The 23233-nt window shown below is 40.0% G+C and overlaps 1 protein-coding gene across 1 annotated transcript in view; it reads left to right on the top strand.

Annotated features, from left to right (window-relative positions):
- The window catches only part of GNAI1 (G protein subunit alpha i1), a 101174-nt gene that overhangs the window by 49877 nt on the left and 28064 nt on the right, over positions 1-23233 (top strand). Inside the window, exons 2-3 of the mRNA XM_068973493.1 lie at positions 19496-19538; positions 19630-19771. Coding sequence (XP_068829594.1) covers positions 19496-19538; positions 19630-19771 — 185 coding nt within the window. The remainder of the gene's footprint in view (positions 1-19495; positions 19539-19629; positions 19772-23233) is intronic.

The raw sequence follows: 23233 nt of genomic DNA, 5'->3' as shown, positions 1-23233 counted from the left end.
ATGATGCCATTTGCAGCAACATGGATGGGCCCAGAGATTTACATGTTAAGTGAAGTAAGTCAGAGGAATACAGATATCATATGATATCACTTATATGTGAAATCTAAAAGAATATATTTGAACTTATTAGCAAAGTAGTAATAGACTCAGATATAGAAAACAAACTTATGCTTACCAGAAAATAACCAAAGGGGGAATAGTGTGGGGAGAGGGAGAGAAGGAGCCAAATTAGTAGTTGGGGTTAACATATACAAACTACTATATAGATAACAGATAAACAACAAGGACCTACTTATTGTATAGCACAGGGAACTATATTCAATATCTGTAATAACCTATAATGGAAAAGACTCTGAAAAAGAATATGTGTTGGGACTTCCCTTGTGGTCCATTGATTAAGACTCCAAGCCCTCCATGCAGGGGATGTGGGTTCAGTCCTTGACTGGGGACTAAGATCCAGTATGCCAAATGATGTGGTCAAAAAAAGTTCAATTAAAAAATTTTGTATGTGTGTTTGTGTAACTGAGTCATTTTGCTGTGTATCTGGGGGAAAAAGAAATAAGTCTACATTTGATATTCATTAATTACTGATAGTTTTCCCGATTCTATAGTTTGCCTTTTGACTTAATTTATGGTAATTTAACAAAAGCAGTGCCAAAGAATGCTCAAACTACTGCACAGTTGCACTCATCTCACACACTAGTAAAGTAAAGCTCAAAATTCTCTAAGCCAGGCTTCAGCAATACGTGAACTATGAAATTCCAGATGTTCAAGCTGGTTTTAGAAAAGGCAGAAGAATCAGAGATCAAATTGCCAACATCTGCTGGATCATCAAAAAAGCAAGAGAGTTCCAGAAAAACATCTATTTCTGATTTATTGACTATACCAAAGCCTTTGACTATGTGGATCACAATAAACTGGAGAATTCTGAAAGAGATAGGAATACCAGACCACCTGACCTGCCTCTTGAGAAACCTATATGCAGGTCAAGAGACAACAGTTAGAACTGGACATGAAACAACAGACGGGTTCCAAATAGGAAAAGGAGTATGTCAAGGATGTATATTGTCACCCTGCTTATTGAAGTTATATGCAGAGTACATCATGAGAAACGCTGGGCTGGAAGAAGCACAAGCTGGAATCAAGATTGCTGGGAGAAGTATCAATAACCTCAGATATGCAGATGACACCACCCTATGGCAGAAGTGAAGAGGAACTAAAAAGCCTCTTGATGAAAGAGGAGAGTGAAAAAGTTGGCTTAAAGCTCAACATTCAGAAAACTAAGATCATGGCATCTGGTCCTATCACTTCATGGGAAATAGATGGGGAAACGGTGTAAACAGTGTCAGACTTTGTTTTTTTGAGCTCCAAAATCACTGCAGATGGTGATTGCAGCCATGAAATTAAAAGACGCTTACTCCTTGGAAGGAAAGTTATGACCAACCTAGATAGCATATTAAAAAGCAGAGGTATTACTTAGCCAACAATGGTCCATCTAGTCAAGGCTGTGGTTTTCCAGTGGTCATGTATGGATGTGAGAGTTGGACTGTGAAGAAAGCTGAGCGCCGAAGAATTGATGCTTTTGAACTGTGGTGCCGGAGAAGACTCTTGAGAGTCCCTTCCACTGCAAGGAGATCCAACCAGCCTATCCATCCTAAAGGAGACCAGTCCTGGGTGTTCATTGGAAGGACTGATGCTGAAGCTGAAACTCCCGTACTTTGGCCACCTTATGTGAAGAGTTGACTCATTGGAAAAGACCCTGATGCTGGGAGGGATTGGGGGCAGGAGGAGAAGGGGACAACAGAGGATGAGATGGCTGGATGGCATCACCAACTCAATGCACATGAGTTTGGGTGAACTCCAGGAGTTGGTGATGGACACGGAGGCCTGGTGTGCTGTGATTCATGGGGTTGCAAAGAGTCGGACGTGACTGAGCAACTGACTGACTGAACTGATGGTAATTTTTTAAAACATTTATAGATTTTGGGACTTTTTAGTTTTTTTCATTTATATATTAAAATATATGTGTGTATATGTGTGTATATATATATATATTATATATATATTTGCTTGTATATTTATACCTAGACAGCTTTTAGGAGAAGACAATGACAACCCACTGTAGTATTTTTGCCTGGAACATTCAATGGATTGAGCAGCCTGGCAGGCTGTAGTCCGTGGGGTCGCAAAGGGTCGGACACAATTGAGTGACTTCACTTTCACTTTTCACTTTCATGCATTGGGGAAGGAAATGGCAGCCCACTTCAGTGTTCTTACCTGGAGAATCCCAGGGATGGAGGAGCCTGGCCGGCTGCTGCCTATGGGGTCACACAGAGTCAGATACGACTGAAGTGACTTAGCAGCCGCAGCAGCAGACAGCTTTTAAGAATTAGTATAAAAGGCTGTTTCAGGATCAGAGAAACCTAACCTGACCATGGCCTAAAGAAGATAGGTGTTTAGTTCTCTTGTATAATAGGATTTAAGGTTAAGTAGTGCTGGGGTGCTCTGCCTCGCATGACGGTTCATTGCCCACATTCCTGCCTTCTTACTGCCCTACCATCCTTGGACATTGTCTTCATTCACCCAGTTGGAAGAAGACCAGAGGGAAACCTATTTTCTGGCTTATATGTAGGAACCTGAATGATAAGAGTCCAAGCCTGCATTTTCCTTTTATATGCATAGTGATTTGATGAGAAATGTGGGGAAATGGCTACACCCAGCAGCAAGTAAGGATGAGCAAGGTAGTCTCCTGCTGCCGTGCTCTCGGCCACTACTCTTACTGTAATAGAAGAAGAGAACCTGCTTTTCCTTTCTTTATGAACCTGTTGTTAATGGTCAGTCACAGGCTTCCACTCATTTCTTTATTTTGTCTCCTAACAGAATTCTGTTCTCCCTTTCCATGGTTCATATAAATATTCAGTTACATTTTCTTATGCTTTCTTCATGTTGTGTATTCTTCCCTTCTCCCACTCCCTCCCTTTCTGTCATCCAACCAGTGAATAAATGTGTTCCTATTATTAGGGATGTCATGATGACAAAAACCAAGTGCTCTCTTCCCTCATAGCTCACAGTCCAGCGGGTGAGAAAGACATTAAATCTGTGGTTTTAGGAGGGATCAGTGGACTCTGGAGACCCCGAGACCATTTTCATAATACTAAGATATTACTTGCCTTTTCTATTGTGTCATTTGGTCTGATGGTACCAAAGTAATAATCAGTCAAACTGCTGAATCATGTCAGTAGCAATGGGTTGTAGCAGTGGTCATTGTATTCTTCACTACTGTGCACTTCTGATTTAAAAATGTTGAAGTCATAAACATTATTTTTATTAAATCTTGACCATTGAGTAAATACCTCTTTAATATTCTGTGTGACCAAATGGGAAGTGCTTCCAGACTGCTGTTGCACGTGGTGTTTTGAGAAAGAGCAGTTGTGTGATTGCTTGTGTTGTGAATTGAGCTAGATACTGTTCTCCTGGAATACCATTCCATTTTCACTTGACAGACAGAAAAATTATGGTTAATCCGACTTGGGATTTGGCAGTCAGTCAGTTGTCACTTCTAGGAAAACAGCAAACAGTATTTGTTGGCAATAATAAAATGTGAGCTTTCAAATAAAAATAAATAAATAAATAAATTGAAATTTTATAACCTTGTCCCTACCACTGGGAGCTTGATACCATTTCACCTAAAGCTTTTCCTGGTGAAATTATGTGTAATATTACAGTAAAGGCAATGTAAACATAAATGCTTTTTTAAAAAATTGAAAATATGTCGACATTCAGTTCTCTGTACGTTAGTGAACTAATTTCCACATCAGACATAGATAGAAGATACGTTCCAAGTACAAGATAGACGAATGGATTTTAAGCTACCTAAGTATAAAAAGTCCAAAGAAATGCATTATAATCAACCTTTAAGCTACTCTTTTCAAATTTTGCTATAGAATCAATGAAAACTATCCACAGTTATCTGCAAATGTTATTAAAATGCTCTTTCATTTTCTAACTTATTATGTGAAAATGGATTTTCTTCACTCAACCAAAGTAATATATTATATCACTTTAAATGCAGACATAGATATAAGAATCTAGTATTTGCAGAAAAGTAAAAGAATATTACTTGTTTCACTTATAGGAGGAGGAGGGAAAATAGAAATATTTCATAAAAATAATAAGCTTTTTATAACTGATCAGCAACTTAATCACTGTAATTACTCTGATCACAAGAAAAAAGAGGTGACCTTTCTACCTAACTGGTTCTCAGTCCCTCGCTTCTATTAGAATCACTTGGAGGGGTTGTTAAAACATAGATTCCTGGGCCCCACTCCCATAGTTTGAATCACTAAGTTCTGGGTAGGACTTGAGAATGCACACTTCTTTCTTTTTTTTAACTTTTTACCTTACATTGCAGTATAGCTGATTAAAAATGTTGTGATAGTTTCAGGTGGACAGCAGAAGGAGTCAGCAATACATAATCGAAGTATCCATTCTCTCCTAAACTCCCCTCCTACCCAGGCTACCACAGGACATTCCTGTCGTTGGACATTTAGGTTGCTTCCATGTCTTGGCTATTGTAAGCAGAGAATGCATATTTCCTAAGTGTTGCTGATACTGCTGGTCTTTAGGTTGTAGTTTTAGAACCACTATTCTAGCTCTTTATTGGACAAGCTGATTGACCTGCCATTTGAGGAAAGGGAAAAAAAAAAAGATAAGTAGTACAGGTGTAAAGATAATGGCTGGAAGTGTCCTTCAGTTCAGTTCAGTCACTCAGTCATGTCTGACTCTTTGAGACCCCATGAATCGCAGCACACCAGGCCTCCCTGTCCATCACCAACTCCCAGAGTTCACTCAGACTCACGTCCATCGAGTCAGTGATGCTATCTAGCCATTTCATCCTTTGTCGTCCCCTTCTCCTCCTGCCCCCAATCCCTCCCAGCATCAGTGTCTTTTCCAGTGAGTCAACTCTTTTCATGAGGTGGCCAAAGTACTGGAGTTTCAGCTTTAGCATCATTCCTTCCAAAGAACACCCAGGGCTGATCTCCTTCAGAATGGACTGTTTGGATCTCTGTCAGAAATTTGGGAATTAACTAAAAATTAAGCAGAAGAGCATGTCCAGAATGATTCAGTACCTGAGACTTTACCCTGCTAACATGCTAATATAACGAGTTAGCTTACCCCAGTTTTGTTTTTCTTTGTTTTTTTTTGGCCAAGCCTTGATGCTTGTAGGATCTTAGTTCCCCCACCAAGGAGGGTACAGGCTCATGGCAGCCCTAACCACTGGACCACCAGAAAATTCCCACCTCAGCTTCATGGTTACTGGCCGAAGACATAAGAATCTTTGTTCAGAGACAAAAATGACTATATTACAGCAATTGGAGTTGCCTTTATGGCAATTTACCAAGCCCTGATGCCCTAAGGCAGCAAGAAGAGAGCCATGGCTCTCTCTTACACAGTCTGTTAGTTATGTTGCAATAGAGGAGCCCTGAAGTTAGGGATCCTCAGTATTTTTTTCATAATGTGCAGTGCCTGGGAATTTGTCCCAGAGGATATGTTATCTTTATTATACTGGACAGCAAAGAGACTTGCTCTTGGTTCCAGAGGAGAGCCTTATCTCTGACTTGAAAGACTGTTCTCTACATAAACATCCTTGAAAAGATGGTTGAGGACAAAGGCTCATGTACGTTCAAAAATGTGAGAGAGACCCATGGAGAGTTGCACAGCAACATAGGAGGAGTTGCGAGTTTGTGTATTATATTACTCAGTGGTCCTACTAGTAAACAGCTAAGCAGAACCTGAGAGCAATTAGACTTGAGTTTTAGAAAATGGGATGTCTGACTCCCTAATAAAGGAAACCTTCCCCTTCTGTGTGGTACCAAATCATTTTCACAAATGTGTGTAACTGTCATTGGGAACAAAGTTCTCATGCTTTACAGGTCTTCTTTGAACTATAAAATCAAATAGTTTTATGAAATGTATATGGACATTTAAAAGGTAAATATGAATTTAGTTAGACAAATAGTGATGCATTAGTCACAGTAGATTGCACTTACAGTATGACTCTTGGATTAAGGCATACCTCTCCTACAGTGGGCTATATGATGACTAATTTTCCCACATCTTTTCTCTCTCTAAACTTCTGTAACTTTTCTTTTTTAAAGGATCCAGTAATTATCATTTGACCTTTACTTGCTGCAAATGCATCATTAACCCCCTTTGTTTTCCCCTCATTAGCTAAAGATAATTAAAGTAATAACGTTTGGCACAGGGTTATCCAAAACTCTTTTCAGGTCCTTGTGACAGAACACAAACTCATAACTGACTCATAGCTTGGAAACTGAGTTGAAATTGCCTTCAGTTCTGACTAGAGTGGTGTCTTTTCTCCTTCTCCCAGGTCAGTCCTGGTTTGTGCTTCTGCCCCCTTTAACTCTCAGCAGTGCCCCACTTCCTAAGGTCATTTGTATTGTGATTCCCTAAATGTGACTAAAGGCTCAGGGACGCTTCAGGCTTTTCTCATCCTAGCTCTCTCTTAGTGCTCCTTCCCTCTGTTCTGACCCCATCCTTTCATAGTGTTTTCCATGATCTGATCGTGGAAAATGACTTCTGTGGACCAGATTTCACATTATCCTTTCCTGTAATTTCTTTCTTTAACTTTCACATAAAAGGCCAGGGAAGATCTCTGGCACCTAGATCTCATTCCTTCCTTGGAGGCGGGGGGGGGGGGGGGGAAATCACTGCATCCAAACTGATTTTTTGTTAAGCTTTTAGTATATATTATGTATATCCTATATGGATATATTTACGTATGTTTCTAAAACTTTTTTGATGGTTTGTAAATGATCTATAAGAATAGGGAGTTTTATTCTCAGACACAACTGTGATTAGCCTGCTGGAAACACATCGTCCTTTCTTTGGATAAGGGGGTCTAGTGATTGACAGCCAAACTGGATAGAGTCATGCTTAGACACCTTCTCAAGCAAGGTACAATGTTTGGCACTTGCTTGAGTATCTTAGGGCTTCCCTGGTGGCTCAGAGGTTAAAGCGTCTGCCTCCAATGCGCAAGACCTGGGTTCAATACCTGGGTCAGGAAGATTCCCTTGAGAAGGAAATGGTAACCCACTCCAGTATTCTTGCCTGGAGAATCCCATGGACGGAGAAGCCTGGACCTGTAAACACAAGCTCAAATACAGATCCTGAAATTCATCCATATAGAGGCATTCAGATGACTCAGGATTTCTTAAAATATTCTTGTTACACAAATACAAAACAAAACACTGAATTAATTCTTGCAGAAAACTTGTAAACTCTCAGGAGTTTGCTCTTAGCACCAGTCCTTTATCCTTCCTCAGCCTCACCTTGGATTCTGCAGACTTGACTATCTGAAACAAACATTGATCCCTCAGTTCAGTTAGCTACTTTGTGGTCTCTTTGACTAGCCTGCCAGGAAAAAGTTTCCTGTGTTGCCCACAATTCTCCTTTCTTTTGTCCTCCCTTTCTATGCTGCCCTTGCATGTGTAATCATTCTTGCTTAGTGTTACAGTGTGATCCCTATTTCAGACATGAATGGCTTGGGGAGTGATTTTATGGGGAACTGATATTTAGAGAAAGAGGATCATCTGGGGGGAATCTATAGATTCTGGTGTTTACAGTCACTATTTTTATATCTCAGAATATCAGGTAATCTCATAAAATGTATGTATTCATATAAATGTAAGTCCAGCTTACAGCTACATAAGAAAAGTTTCTAGATTATTACCTATGTTGGGGACTTATAATTAAAAACAAAGTCTTCTCTCAACCCAGAAATCATCTTCACGACAGTAGTGGAGAAAGAAAACTTTTTCTTTTTTAATTGAATGGATTGCATCACAGGCATTCCATTAAGAGACTGCAGAGACAGAAAGGTATCTCACCGACTTACGTAGCCAAGCTGATACAACCTATTACACACATGTTTTCAAGATAAACAACTAGTTTCTAAATGACAGGCTTTACAACACCTTATGTAATACACAGTTCATCATAACTTTACTGGGTAATTGAAATAATCATCATTTAGCTAATTGGCCTTGTCTAGAAGAGAAACAAGCTTATCTTGTGATGAGGTAGTTTTGCAACTTGGAGCAATATATTCAACCAAGTTAGACTTCTGCCCACCTGCAGAAACGGGCAGTTAGGGGTGCTACCTCCCTGCTGTTTACCTTTCAAAGAGATGATTTTCAGGTCCTTGAGAAAGACATTCTCCATCATAAAGCTGACAAAAAAGGCCTATTTAGTTTTCCAAAGGGAATACAGTTGTTCTTGGGTATCTGAAGGTGATTGGTTCCAGGACCTGCCACAGATTCAACCAACCTGAGAGTCTTTGTGTAGTACTGTGTGAATTTACTCAAAAAAGAAAAAAAATTCCATGTATAAGTGAACCCATTCAATTCAAACCCAGGTTGTTTGAGGGTCAACTGTACATACATTTCAAAGAGAGGGGAAATTTTACTTACATTTAAAAGTATTATAAGTAAATGTCCTAAGAAGAAGGGAAAGAAATTTTACTTTATTTCCATCAGGGATAATTTAAGCCTCTTTAATATATATTTGCCCTTTGCTGTTGTTCAGTTGCTAAGTCATGTCCAACTCTTTGCAAACCTATGGACTGCAGTGTGGCAGGCTTCCCTGTCCTTCATGATCTCCCAGAATTTGCACAAATTCATGTCCATTGAGTCAGTGATCTCATCCACCCTCTCATCCGTTGTCACTCCCTTCTCCTGCCTTCAGTCTTTCCAGGCATCAGGGTCTTTTCCAGTGAGTCAGCTCTTCGCATCAGGTGGCCAAAGTATTGGAGCTTCAGCTTCCGCATCAGTCCTTCCAGTGAATATACTGGGTTGATTTGCTTTAGGATTGACTGGTTTGATCTCCTTGCAGTCCAAGGGACTCTGAAGAGTCTTCTCAAACACCACAGTTTGAAAGCATCCTTTCTTCAGCGCTCAGTCTTCATTATGGTCCAACTCTCACATCCATACATGACTACTGGAAAAACCATAGCTTTAACTGTATGGACCTTTGTTGGCAAAGTACTGTCTGCTTTTTAATACACTGTCGAGATTTGTCATATTTGCCCTTGCATCTTCTTTGCTTCTGTCTTAAAAATAAGGACCTTGATTTTCTTAATCTTACAGTAGCTTTATGATTAAACAGAAGTGACTTTAAATGCACTTGTAAATTTGGTTTTATTACAGTTTAAATTATTATTTAGTCTTATTCAGTATAAAAATGGTTTAATTGGGACTTTTTTAAGTGGAGTAGTGTTGTTTTCGTAGTCAACAAAACAGTCCAAAATGCAGTAATTGGATGCAATCTCAAAAACGACAGAATGATCTCTGTTCATTTCAAAGGCAAACCATTCAATATCACAGTAATCCAAGTCTATGCCCCAACCAGTAATACTGAAGAAGCTGAAGTTGAATGGTTCCATGAAAACCTACAAGACCTTCTACAACTAATACCCCCAAAAGATGTCCTTTTCATTATAGGGGAGTGGAATGCAAACGTAGGAAGTCAAGAAATACCTGGAGTAACAGGCAGATTTGGCCTTGGAGTACAGAATGAAGCATGGAAAAGGCTAATAGAGTTTTACCAAGAGAACATACTGGTCATAGCAAACACCCTTTTCCAACAACAGAAGACAAGACTACACATGGTCATCACCAGATGGTCAATACCGAAATCAGATTGATTATATTCCTGGCAGCCAAAGATGGAAAGGTCTATACAGTCAGCAAAAAAAGGACCAGGAGCTGACTGTGGCACACCATAAACTCCTTATTGCCAAATTCAGACTTAAATTAAAGAAAGTAGGGAAAACCACTAGACCACTCAGGTATGACCTAAATCAAATGCCTTACAATTATACAGTGAAAGTGAGAAATAGATTCAAGGGATTAGATCTGTTAGAGTACCTGAAGAATTATGGACGGAGGTTCATGACGTTCTACAGGCTGCAGGGATCAAGACCATCCCCAAGAAAAAGAAAAGCAAAAAGGCAAAATGGTTGTCTGAGGAGGCCTTACAGATAGCTGTGAATAGAAGAGAAGCAAAAGGCAAAGGAGAAAAGGAAAGATAACACCCATTTGAATGCAGAATTCCAAAGAATGGTAAGGAGAGATAAGAAAGCCTTCCTCAGTGATCAGTGCAGAGAAATAGAGCAAAACAATAGAAATGGAAAGACTAGAGATCTCTTCAAGAAAATTAGAGATACCAAGGGAACATTTCATGCAAAGATGGGCACAATAAAGGACAGAAATGGTATGGACCTAAAAGAAGCAGAAGATATTAAGAGGTGGCAAAAATACACAGAAGAACTATACAGAAAAGATCTTCATTACCCAGATAATCACGATGGTGTGATCACTCACCTAGAGCCAGACATCCTGGAATGCAAAGTCAAGTGGGCCTTAGAAAGCATCATCACTATGAACAAAGCTAGTGGAGGTGATGGAATTTCAGTTGAGCTATTTCGAATCCTGAAAGATGATGCTGTGAAAGTGTTGCATTCAATATGCCAGCAGATTTGGAAGACTCAGCAGTGACCACAGGACAGGAAAAGGTCAGTTTTCATTCCAATCCCAAAGAAAGGCAATGCCAAGGAATGCTGAAACTATCCACCCACTTGCACTCATCTCACACACTACCATAGTAATGCTCAAAATTCTCCAAGCCATCCTTCAACAGTATGTGAACTGTGGACTTACAGATGTTCAAGCTGGATTTAGAAAAGGTAGAGAAAGCAGAGATCAAATTGCCAACATCTGTTGCATCATCAAAAAAGCAAGAAAGTTCCAGAAAAACTACTTCTGCTTTCTTGACTATGCCAAAGCCTTTGACTGTGTGGACCACAACAAACTGTGGAAAATTCTGAAAGAGATGGGAATACCAGACCACCTGACCTGCCTCTTGAGAAATCCGTACGCAGGTCAGGAAGCAGCAGTTAGAACTGGACATGGAACAACAGACTGGTTCCAAATAGGAAAAGGACTAAGTCAAGGCTATATATTGTCACCCTGCTTATTTAACTTCTATGCAGAGTACATCTTGAGAAACACTGGGCTGGATAACACACAGCTGGAATCAAGATTGCCGGGAGAAATATCAATAACCTCAGATAGGCAGATGACACCGCCATTATGGCAAAAAGCAAAAAAGAACTAAAGAGCCTCTTGATGAAAGTGAAACAGGAAAGTGAAAAAGTTGACTTAAAACTCAACATTCACAAAACTAAGATCATGGCATCTGGTCCCATCACTTCATAGCAAATAGATGGGGGAACAGTGGAAACAGTGACAGACTTTATTTTGGGGGCTCCAAAATCACTGCAGATGGTGACTGCTGCCATGTAATTAAAAGACGCTTACTCCTTGAAAGGAAAGTTATGACCAATGTAGAGAGCATATTAAAAAGCAGAGACATTGCTTTATCAACAAAGGTCCGTCTAGTCAAAGCTGTAGTTTTTCCAGTAGTCATGTATGGATGTGAAAGTTGGACTCTAAAGAAAGCTGAGTGCTGAAGAATTGATGCTTTTGAACTGTGGTGTTGGAGAAGACTCTTGAGAGTCCCTTGGACTGCAAGGAAATTCAACCAGTCCATCCTAAAGGAAATCATTCCTGAATATTCATTGGAAGGAATGATGCTAAAGCTGAAACTCCAATCCTTTGGCCACCCGATAGGAGGAACTGACTCACTGGAAAAGACGTGATGCTGGGGAGAGATTGAAGGCAGGAGGAGAAGGGAACGACAGAGTATGAGAGGATTGGATGACATCACTGACTCAATGGACATGAGTTTGAGGCAACTTCGGGAGTTGGCGATGGACAGGGAGGCCTGGCATGCTGCAGTCCATGGGGTCGCAGAGTTGGACATGACTGAATGACTGAACTGAACTGAGTTTTTCAGGAGCTCAGCATAAGATGACTTTGGCTAAATCACTATTTTCATGTTAAACAGCCTGTGATGCTGGTAAGTTATATAAATATGCACCTAAGCAGAGAATCGGACAAAGAACTGTTGGTTAGTTGCTAAGTCTATTGCTTCTTTTGCGATTCATGGACTGTAGCCTGTCAGGATCCTCTGTCCATGGGATTTCCTAGGCAAAAATATGGAGTGCCTTGCCATTCCTCTCCAGAGGATCTTCCCAACCCAGGGATAGGACCTGCATCTTTTCATGGGCAGGCAGTTCTTTACCATTCAGGAACCAGGGATGTCCTGGACAAAGAATATTGGGGAAAAGACGTTTGTGTTCTGAGGTTGGAGGTCTTTTTTCTTTTACACTTCACTACAGTTAAAATTCCTAACTTCCCTAGACAGCCTCACAACAAACATCGGGAGTAGGCACTATTTGCTTATCACTTTTATAACTGTAACTTACATAATTCTATTCATGACCTTAGAATCTAGCCTTGGTGACTTGACTTAGACCTTTGTATGATTTTAGTGTTTCCCCTCCTCTTGTCTCTCCTTGTCAGCACTTGATGTGCTGTTAATAAGCAGGCCTGCACACGTGGCCGTGCCTGCAGGTGAGTCCCTGTCCGCGTTACTGTGGTGGTGTGCCCTTACTCTCCCATCATCTGTGTGGTGTGTTACCAGATGCCGAGCTCCACTTCACACAACTGCTGGGTGCAGTGTTGCTCACAGACTTGCAGTTTTCCATCTGCCACTTCCTCTTTAAAGAGAGGCCTGGGGCATCCCCCTCAGTGGCCTTATGGTTCATGTGGCCACGTTGCACACATTTTTGACCACTACCCTGAAGTCTCTTGTTTCACACCGACCAGCTTGTCGAGAGTTACTTTAGAGGCCACCTAGTCACCTTGACTGGGTCAGCTTAGTGACTGCAGGAGTCTGTGACTAGGATCTCTCCTGACGATAGGTGATACATATTCCTTGTGTCGTCTGGAAAGAAGGGTTCTCTCACTCTCATCTCGCCTATGGATAGAATTGAAAAGTGATAGCTGCCTAGCTGAGTCCTGCTAGGAAAATTTACCCTTTTCTCCTTTATCCTGCCTCCATGACCTCTGAGGTTTGTTTTTGTTTGTTTTTTTGATATATAAACAATTGCTTCCTGTCCATCTCTCCAGACAAGACTGTGCTGAGATTTGTAGAGAACTAGTTGGGCAGGAATCCCTTAGAAGAAATGGAGTAGCCATCATGGTCACAAAAGTGTCCAAAATGCAGTACTTGGATGCAGTCTCAAAAACGACAGAATGATCTCTGTTCATTTCCAAGGCAAACCACTCAGTATCACAGTAATCCAAGTCTATTCCCCAACCAGTAATGCTGAAGAAGCTGAAGTTGAACAGTTCTATGAAGACCTACAAGACCTTTTAGAACTAACACCCAAAAAGATGTCCTTTTCATTATAGGAGACTAGAATGCAAAAGTAGGAAGTCAAGAAACACCTGGAGTAACAGGCAAATTTGGCCTTGGAATGCAGAATGAAGCAGGGCAAAGACTAATAGAATTTTGCCAAGAAAATGCACTGGTCATAGAAAACACCCTCTTCCAACAACACAAGAGAAGACTCTACACATGGACATCACCAGATAGATGGTCAACACTGAAATCAGATTGATTATATTCTTTGCAGCCAAAGATGAAGAAGCTCTATACAGTCAGCAAAAACAAGATCAGAAGCTGACTGTGGCTCAGATCATGAGCTCCTTATTGCCAAATTCAGACTTAAATTGAAAAAAGTAGGGAAACCACTAGACCATTCAGGTATGACCTAAATCAAATCTCTTATGATTATACAGTGGAAGTGAGAAATAGATTTAAGGGACTAGATCAGACTGACAGAGTGCCTGATGAACTATGGATGGAGGTTCGTGACATTGTACAGGAGACAGGGATCAAGACCATCCCCATGGGAAAAAAATTCAAAAACACAAAATGGCTGTCTGGGGAGGCCTTCCAAATAGCTGTGAAAAGAAGAGAAGCGAAAAGCAAAGGAGAAAAGGAAAGATATCAGCATCTGAATGCAGAGTTCCAAAGAATAGCAAGAAGAGATAAGAAAGCCTTCCTTAGCGATCAATGCAAAGAAACAGAGGAAAACAACAGGATGGGAAAGACTAGAGATCTCTTCAAGAAAATTAGAGATACCAAGCAAACATTTCATGCAAAGATGGGCTCGATAAAGGACAGAAATGGTAGGAACCTAACAGAAGCAGAAGATATTAAGAAGAGATGGCAAGAATACACAGAAGAACTGTACAAAAAAGATCTTCATGACCAAGATAATCATGATGGTGTGATCACTCACCTAGAGCCAGACATCCTGGAATGCAAAGTCAAGTGGGCCTTAGAAAGCATCACTACAAACAAAGCTAGTGGAGGTGATGGAAATCCAGTTGAGCTATTTCAAATCCTGAAAGATGATGCTGTGAAAGTGCTGTATTGAATAGGCCAGCAAATTTGGAAAACTCAGCACTGGCCACAGGACTGGAATAGGTCAGTTTTCATTCCAATCCCAAAGAAAGACAATGCCGAGGAATGCTCAAACTACCACACAATTGCACTCATATCACACGCTAGTAAAGTAATGCTCAAAATTCTCCAAGCCAGGCTTCAGCAATATGTGTACCATGAACTTCCAGATGTTCAGGCTGGCTTTAGAAAGGCAGAGGAACCAGAGATCAAATTGCCACCATCCACTGGATCATAGAAAATGCAAGAGAATTCCAGAAAAACATCTATTTCTGCTTTATTGACTATGCCAAAGCCTTTGACTGTGTGGATCACAATAAACTGTGGAACATTCTGAAAGAGATGGGAATACCAGACCACCTGACCTGCCTCTTGAGAAATCTGTATGCAGGTCAGGAAGCAACAGTTAGAACTGGACATGGAACAACAGACTGGGTTCCAAATAGGAAAAGGAGTATGTCAAGGCTATACATTGTCACCCTGCTTATTGAAATTATATGCAGAGTACATCATGAGAAACGCTGGTCTGGAAGAAGCAGAAGCTGGAATCAAGATTGCTGGGAGAAGTATCAATAACCTCAGATATGCAGATGACACCACTCTTATGGCAGAAAGTGAAGAGGAGCTAAAAAGCCTCTTGATGAACGTGAAAGTGGAGAGTGAAAAAGTTGGCTTAAAGCTCAACATTCAGAAAATGAAGATCATGGCATCTGGTCCCATCACTTCATGGGAAATAGATGGAGAAACAGTGGAAACAGTGTCAGACTTTAATTTTTGGGGCTCCAAAATCACTGCAGATGGTGACTGCAGCCATGAAATTAAAAGACGCTTACTCCTTGGAATAAAAGTTATGACGAACCTAGATAGCATATTCAAGAGCAGAGACGTTACTTTGCCAACAAAGGTCCATCTAGTCAAGGCTATGGTTTTTCCTGTGGTCATGTATGGATGTGAAAGTTGGACTGTGAAGAAAGCTGAGCACCGAAGAATTGATGCTTTTGAACTGTGGTGTTGGAGAAGACTCTTGAGAGTCCCTTGGACTGCAAGGAGTTCGAACCAGTCCATTCTGAAGGAGATCAGCCCTGGGTGTTCTTTGGAGGGAATGATGCTGAAGCTGAAACTCCAGTACTTTGGCCACCTCATGCGAAGAGTTGACTCACTGGAAAAGCCTCTGATGCTGGGAGCGATTGGGGACAGGAGGAGAAGGGGATGACAGAGGATGAGATGGTTGGATGGCATCACCAACTCGATGGATGTGAGTTTGGGTGAACTCCAGGTGTTGGTGATGGACAGGGAGGCCTGCCATGCTGCGATTCATGGGGTCGCATAGAGTCGGACACAGCTGAGTGACTGAACTGTACTGAGTCTCCTGTATGCTGTATGGAAAGAATAGCAGTGTTTAGAATTTTGGAACCGTAACCAGGCAGCATTTCTAATTTTCCTATTAAGAGTCTGTGTGGAACTAGGAATTGAAAACTAATTACATAAATCTTTAAATTTTGAAAGATCCCCCGCCCCCAAGTGTTTCTGCCTCTGGGATATCTATTCCACAGAGGGTACATTGTATCTAGCAAAAAAATCATTAAACATTCAACCAATAACACTGCCACCCCTCACTCTTAAATGTTTAACATATTTCAGGATTTTTTTGAACTGCAAAGCATTGACTAGATTCTCTATTGCTCATACAATAATTGATGACATGGGAAGTGAATTTGAATGTAAAAATAATGTCCAACATTAGGAAAACTTACTTTTTTCTCATTAAGATTTTAAAGTTTTCATCTCTATACACATAGTTTAGCTAGTAACTTTTCTGTTCTTTACTGTTTCATCTTATTCCCACTGTTTCTGGTTTTTTCACCTTGTGTGGTTCTCAGACCTCATGGACTTGTGTCACGTAAGCCTTTCTCTGAGCCTCTTAGTTGTTTCACTAACAGAATGGGGGTGTCTCCACAGCTCGCCTGCTGCTGAGTCAACGTGCAGGGCCCTGGAAGCTCAGAGGTCCCTTGGAGATAGCTCTGCTGGAAACTGTTGATGGTGTGTGACTTGGGCAGACCTCTCCTGAATTAGAGAAATGTGTGAGCCATGATGCCCACAATTGTGCTTTTCATAGAGCCAAGTATACTGTTGCTGATTAATGAATAATGGGTTGTTTATCTTGGAGTTGTTTGTATTGGCAGATGCCCTCTAAAATTCAAAGGCTGTCTGTAAGCGAATAATGACCTCATTGTTTATTCAGCGCCTGCTTTTCTATTTAATATGCAGCTATCTTGGAGAAATTTCTTGAATATCAAATCACAAGTAAAATGTAAGCAGTTTTTTCCCCCAGATTTCCAAATAGGCCATTTAACTGTGACTTATTCTCAGATGCTCTGATGATCTGGTTGTGTACATGTGGCTGAGGGAGAAGGGCAAGGGAACGAGGCCCAGAAGTTTGCCATCTACCACATCCATCACAGATAGCTTAAATAAATTCAGGTACATTTCTGGTTGATGGTGTGTCTAGCACAGGTTAGCTGCTGAGCTTTCAAGTGGAAAGTGTGGAAAGGGACAGGCAGCAGGGATCACAGCGGGAGTGGGTCGGGAAAGGCTGATGAAGGAGGTAGGCTCGATGGCTGATACAGCATCACTGGTGTGGCACGAGGAACACTTGGCAGGAGAAACAGTATGTTTGAAGACTTGTGGCGTCATCAGCAGTAGGCGTTCTGGGAACTGTAAGTTCAGTGATACTGGAGCATAAAGCACTGTAGGAATGGCCCTGGGAAAGTGGGAATATGAGGCCCAGATAATGAAAATCCTGAGCCCCGTCTCTCTAACAGGCGTGATCACTCCGTGATGTGTAGCTCTGGCCGAAGACAGCGTGAAGCTGTCACGCCTTCCTTGTTCTGTGTGCTCTGCTCAGATGTTCTCAGTATCTAGAGGGCTCTAATTTTATAAAGGGCTGTTTTGTGATTAATATTTTCATGTTGTGATGGCATAATTCTAGAGACTCAAATGGTGAGGAGATCGTGCATGAGTATAGAATGTCAGGGAGAGGTTTTTTTTTTTTGGGATAGTTTTGAGACTGGGTTTATGACTCAGGTGATAGGGAGTATGGAAAAACATGGACAGAGATATTTCTTCCTGCATACCTTTGCATCCTTACTGCTGGCAAAGTGTGTTGGCTCTCTGTCAGTTGTTTAATAATGGTAGTTGACTATATATAATGCATGAGACATTGTTATTTTAACATAATATTTAAAAATAATTTTCATGGTTTCTTGGTACTGCTGGCTTTCTGTTTCACGAGAGGCAAAGGTTAAAATTATGATAATTGGCCAAACAGTTAAGTGTCTTCCAGTGAGGGGCAAAATCTTGAATAAAATTAATTTATACTGCTTCAGTGTAAGTCATAGAAGAAGAATTTTTTTTAAGTGCTTTAAAGACCATTTTGATATAAAATTTAGTCACAGATGTTAAAAAAAATGGTTGCCAGGGTAAAAGGGGGTAGACTGGGATTGATATATATGTGTATATATATATGCACACTACTATATATATAATTGATAACTGATAAGGGCCTACTATATAGCACAGGAAACTATACTCAATACTCTGTAATGATCCTATATGGGAAAATATATTTTTCATTTATGTGTGTGTATAACTGATTTACTTTACTATACAGCAGAAAGTAATACAGCAATGTAAATGAACTATAAGTTCAGTTCAGCTCAGTCGCTCAGTCGTGTCCAACTCTTTGTGACCCCATGAATCGCAGCACGCCAAGCCTCCCTGTCCATCACTAACTCCCGGAGTTCACTCAGACTCACGTCCATCGAGTCAGTGATGCCATCCAGCCATCTCATCCTCTCTCGTCCCCTTTTCCTGCCTTCAATCTTTCCCAGCATCAGGGTCTTTTCCAGTGAGTCAACTCTTCGTATGAGGTGGCCAAAGTATTGGAGTTTAAGCCTCAGCATCAGTCCTTCCAGTGAACACCCAGGACTGGTCTCTTTTAGGATAGACTGGTTGGATCTCCCTGCAGTCCAAGGGACTCACAAGAGTCTTCTCCAACACCACAGTTCAAAAGCATCAATTCTTTGGCGCTCAGCTTTCTTCACAGTCCAGCTCTCACATCCATACATGACCACAGGAAAAACCATAGCCTTGACTAGATGGACCGTTGTTGGCAAAGTAATATCTCTGCTTTTTAATATGCTGTCTAGGTTGGTCATAACTTTTCTTCCAAGGAGTAAGCATCTTTTAATTTCATGGCGGCAGTCACCATCTGCAGTGATTTTGGAGCTCAAAAAAACAAAGTCTGACACTTGAGTTTTAAGCTCACTTTTTCACTCTCTTCTTTCACTTTCATCAAAAGGCTCTTTAGTTCTCCATTTTCTGCCATAAGGGTGGTGTCATCTGCATATCTGGGGTTACTGATATTTCTCCCAGCAATCTTGATGCCAGCTTGTGCTTCTTCCAGCCCAGCATTTCTCATGATGTACTCTGCATAGAAGTTAAATAAGCAGGGGGACAATATACAGCTTTGATGTACTCCTTTTCGTATTTGGAACCAGTCTGTTGTTCCATGTCCAGTTCTAACTGTTGCTTCCTGACCTGCTTATAGGTTTCTCAAGAGGCAGGTCAGGTGGTCTGGTATTCCTATCTCTTTCAGAATGTTCCAGTTTGTTGTGATCCACACAGTCGAAGGCTTTGGCATAGTCAATAAAGCAGAAATAGATGTTTTTTCTGGAGCTCTCTTGCTTTTTCCATGATCCAGCGGATGATCTCTGGTTCCTCTGCCTTTTCTAAAACCAGCTTGAACATCTGGAAGTCATGGTTCACGTATTGCTGAAGCCTAGCTTGGAGATTTTGAGCATTAGTTTACTAGCATGTGATATGAGTGCAGTTGTGCTGTAGTTTGAACTATAACTCCAATTTAAAAAAAATGTTTTAAAAAAATTCGACTGTGAGAATGTGTGTGTTTGAGAGTTGGATATACATAAGTGATAAAACTAGAAATCCCTTAATTATTTTATTTCACATTTTTTAGGTGCTGGTGAATCTGGGAAAAGTACAATTGTGAAGCAAATGAAGTAAGTAGATTTAAAACATTTTTTTTTTGATGTTATTTAAGTATTCCCTCAAAGGAAGTAAGTATTCTTTTTTTTCCTTTCGTCTCCTTAGAATTATCCACGAAGCTGGTTATTCAGAAGAGGAATGTAAGCAGTACAAAGCAGTGGTCTACAGTAACACCATCCAGTCAATTATCGCTATCATTAGGGCCATGGGGAGATTGAAGATTGACTTCGGTGACTCGGCCCGGGCGGTAAGTTACTAAAGTCCTTGCAGCAGACCAGAAGAGTTAAAAAAAAAAGAAAGCTTACATGATAACACCATACTGTATTTATCAGCTGTCTCAGGACCAGAAGAATAGTAGTGAGTGAAATAGGTCAGAAGCTTTAGAAGTGAGTAGAGTAAGAATACACAGATTTCATAATCTTCCCATGTAGCCAGAATGCTTTCCTTATCCAGAATGCTTTCCTTATCCATCAGATGGTTTGGACCACTCAGTAACCATTACCGTGTTTTCTGTATAACACAGTATACTGACTACCTCTGAATCTCCATCATGGTTTTGAGTAGTTACTACCGAGTTCAGTAAACTGCCTACACTGGCATTCTTCAGAATTTATGTGATTTGGAATGCTGAAATGATCTAAATATTTGTGTTCATGCCCAGACTAAAAAGCAGTCTAGTCTCAGATGATGAAAACAGTATAAAGTTTGCTTATCTTTGGAATCAGAAAATACTTGCTATTAGAAAACATCTTTCAGAATTTCAGAGCTAGAAGGACAAGGACCTTAGGAGACAGGCTAGTTCCATCACTTCGTTTTGGCAGTAAAGGAACTGGAAACCAGGACATCCCATGATAGGAAAGATTGCCCCAGGGTGGTGAGCGAGGCAGTGTGCCTGTGCTTCCTTATGTGACCCAGTATGGAACTTGTTTGCAGTTTGATTGGAAACAGCCCCAGCCTGGCCCATCTATTACGTTTTCCTCTTTTCTCCCCAGTCCTGGGTAGCTTGCTTAATCTGTTTTAAGTTTTTTTAATTTGTGTATGGTTTATTCTTCACTCATTCTTTTTTTTAAATAACATGGTAAAACTTGATGTTTCTAGAAACCTTTAAGTAAGTCTCTAGATTAGTTTTTAATATTTTGGTACAAAGTAGATGTATATTATTACTACTGTTACTACTACTACCCCCTTTTATAGTTCCTTTTTATTTTTATGTGTTCAATATGTGTGTTATCTCCCTAATAATACTATAAAGACTTTTTTGTATAGAGACCATAACTTTTTATCTTCTCACATCTGCCAGGTTTTTAATTTTATATATAGGCTCAATTTGTACTTAATAGGAAAAAAAAAATGAATGAAAGCATCATTAGGAAACATATTGGGGAAATCTGTTAAAATTTATTTTGTATAATAAGTCACTAAAATTTTATAAGTTGTGGGGCATATTAATTTACTAAGCTTTTCTTTTTAAATAAGGAATATTTTCAAAGACTTCAAGATCATTTTTAATAATAATTCATAGCATTCTTCTAACTTATCTTTTCTGAAACAGCATTTGATCATATCCAGACAATTTTTGCCTTATCTCCTATCCATTCAGGCTGTAACTTATTCATTTATCGTTATTCATTCAGGAAATGGTTTTGAGCTCTTAGTCATACACAAGAGAGCTACCCTAAGATAAGGGATTGAATAAATTGTACTTTACATTAATTCCAATTCATATGCACAGTATTATGCATTCAGATCTTACATGTGATTATTAAAGAGAAATGTTTTGTAGCCTCCATTGTGTGAGGTAATGAAGGGTCAATGCAAGCTGCTTTTTTATGAGGTCTTTTTATTTTCATATTTTTCTCAAGAAATATTTTCATTTTCTGTCCTCTGGGGGGAGATTAGGGCTTAATTTCAGGACTGACTGGGCTTCCCTGGTGACTCAGCTGATAAAAAATCGGCCTGTAGGGCAGGAGACCTGGGTTTGATCCCTGGCTTGGGAAGATCTGGGAAGGGCTACCCTCTCCAGTATTCTGGCCTGGACAATTCAATGGACTGTATATATAGTCCATGGGATGGCAAAGAGTTGGACATGGCTGAGCAACTTTCAGAGACTTTGTTTCAGGACTGACTGGGAATAACTGCTCCCTCACACAAGGTTTTTTTTTTTTTTTTTAACTGGTTTTCTGATGCTTTGGAATCTACATGAGGGCCTGCAGTGGTCAGTTCTGTTTCACCCACTCTTTCTAGACTCTCTAGCTGTATCCTAGTAACTTATTTTCTTCCTTCCTTCTGCCTGTTACCTCTGCTAATGTTAGCCACTGTCACTCTTTCACACAAATGTCTTCAGGCTGTCTCATTGGTTTTGAGGGGTCTCCTCCATGTCTTTGCAGCCTTGCCGCTATGCAAGTTTTAAAATACTGTGAGGCTCTGGAAATTGTGCTCAGGAATACAAAGATGAATTAAAGACAGCTTGGACTTTGAGCTTGATAATTGGAGCATGTGTTAAGAGTTTTCTAGACCAAAACAAAGGAAAAAAGCATTCTAGAAAGAAGAAACTGTATAGTGAAAGGCTGCATATGTTTCTTTTTCTAAGGTATCAATTCTTGGAAGTGTTAGCCTTAAGTTGAAGGATAACCAGATATTTAAGTGTGAAGGTACTATAGTTTTTTCTGTTCTCAGAAAAAACACAAAGTGAATAATCTCTTCTAGCAACTGTGCATCATTGTCAACTCAGCCTCATTAACTTAGATATGTCAACATTTGAATTATTTAGTATCTTTTTCGGTAAGTTTATTTGGCTTTACTGGGTTTGTAGTTGTAGCGTGTGGGATCTAGCTCCCTGACTAGGGATCAAACGCAAGCCCCCTGCTTTAGGAGCCAAGGAATCTTAGCCACTGGACTGACCACCAGGGATTGTTCCGAATTTGTTAATATCTTGGTGAAAAATTACTCTCTTTTTTTCTTTACTGGCTTTTATTTTCTTGGTTTTTACTGAGGTTGAGAATCTTTCTTCTTCTCTCTCTTCTTAGTACTGAACTTAGTATTTGGACTCGTCTTAGTAGTCTTTACTCAGTTCTGTTTAATACCTTGTCCTTTTTCACATTAAGTCTCTTAGAATATTATTCAGGATATTTCTTTTATTGTTTTAAAACAGTATTTTTCTTACGTTAGAAGTCGTTTCCTTCAGGCAATTCTGACTTCTGTGTTTTGTGCCTTTAGATGTTCTTCATCTTAAAATTATTTTTAAAAACCTATCTTCTTTTTCTAGAATAACATGTCCACTCATCTGGAAATGTTATTTGTGTCTCCTGCTAGGTGGAATCTAAGTATGTTTTATAATTTGATCATCTCTTGCCTTACAAACCATGTATTAAGTAGTCTGTTCCTGAGTGACTTGAAAATGCCACCCTTAGCATTCTGTTGAGTGTTTTTAGACTCCGTTTTTTTTTTTTTTTCTCACTGATATATTCTTTTTTCCCCAGCTCAGTCACATTTTCATCATAAGATGGAAATAATAATAACATCTACCTTTGAGGGTTGTGAGGAATAATGACAAGACTTTACCACATGCCTTGGTCATAAGAGATTTCAATAAATGTTTATTACTGCTACTGTCATTTATAATGACTATACTACTGTTATAATTTTTGTCAGAGTAACATTTAGTTTCTCTTGATTTATAGGACATGGGTATTTGCTAGGGTGAGTGCAT

The sequence above is a fragment of the Capricornis sumatraensis genome, chromosome 5 (genome assembly GCF_032405125.1).
Source record: "Capricornis sumatraensis isolate serow.1 chromosome 5, serow.2, whole genome shotgun sequence".
Classification (NCBI taxonomy): domain Eukaryota; kingdom Metazoa; phylum Chordata; class Mammalia; order Artiodactyla; family Bovidae; genus Capricornis; species Capricornis sumatraensis.
The sequence above is the reverse complement of the archived record's forward strand: the minus strand, read 5'-3'. Positions and strand labels throughout refer to the sequence as shown.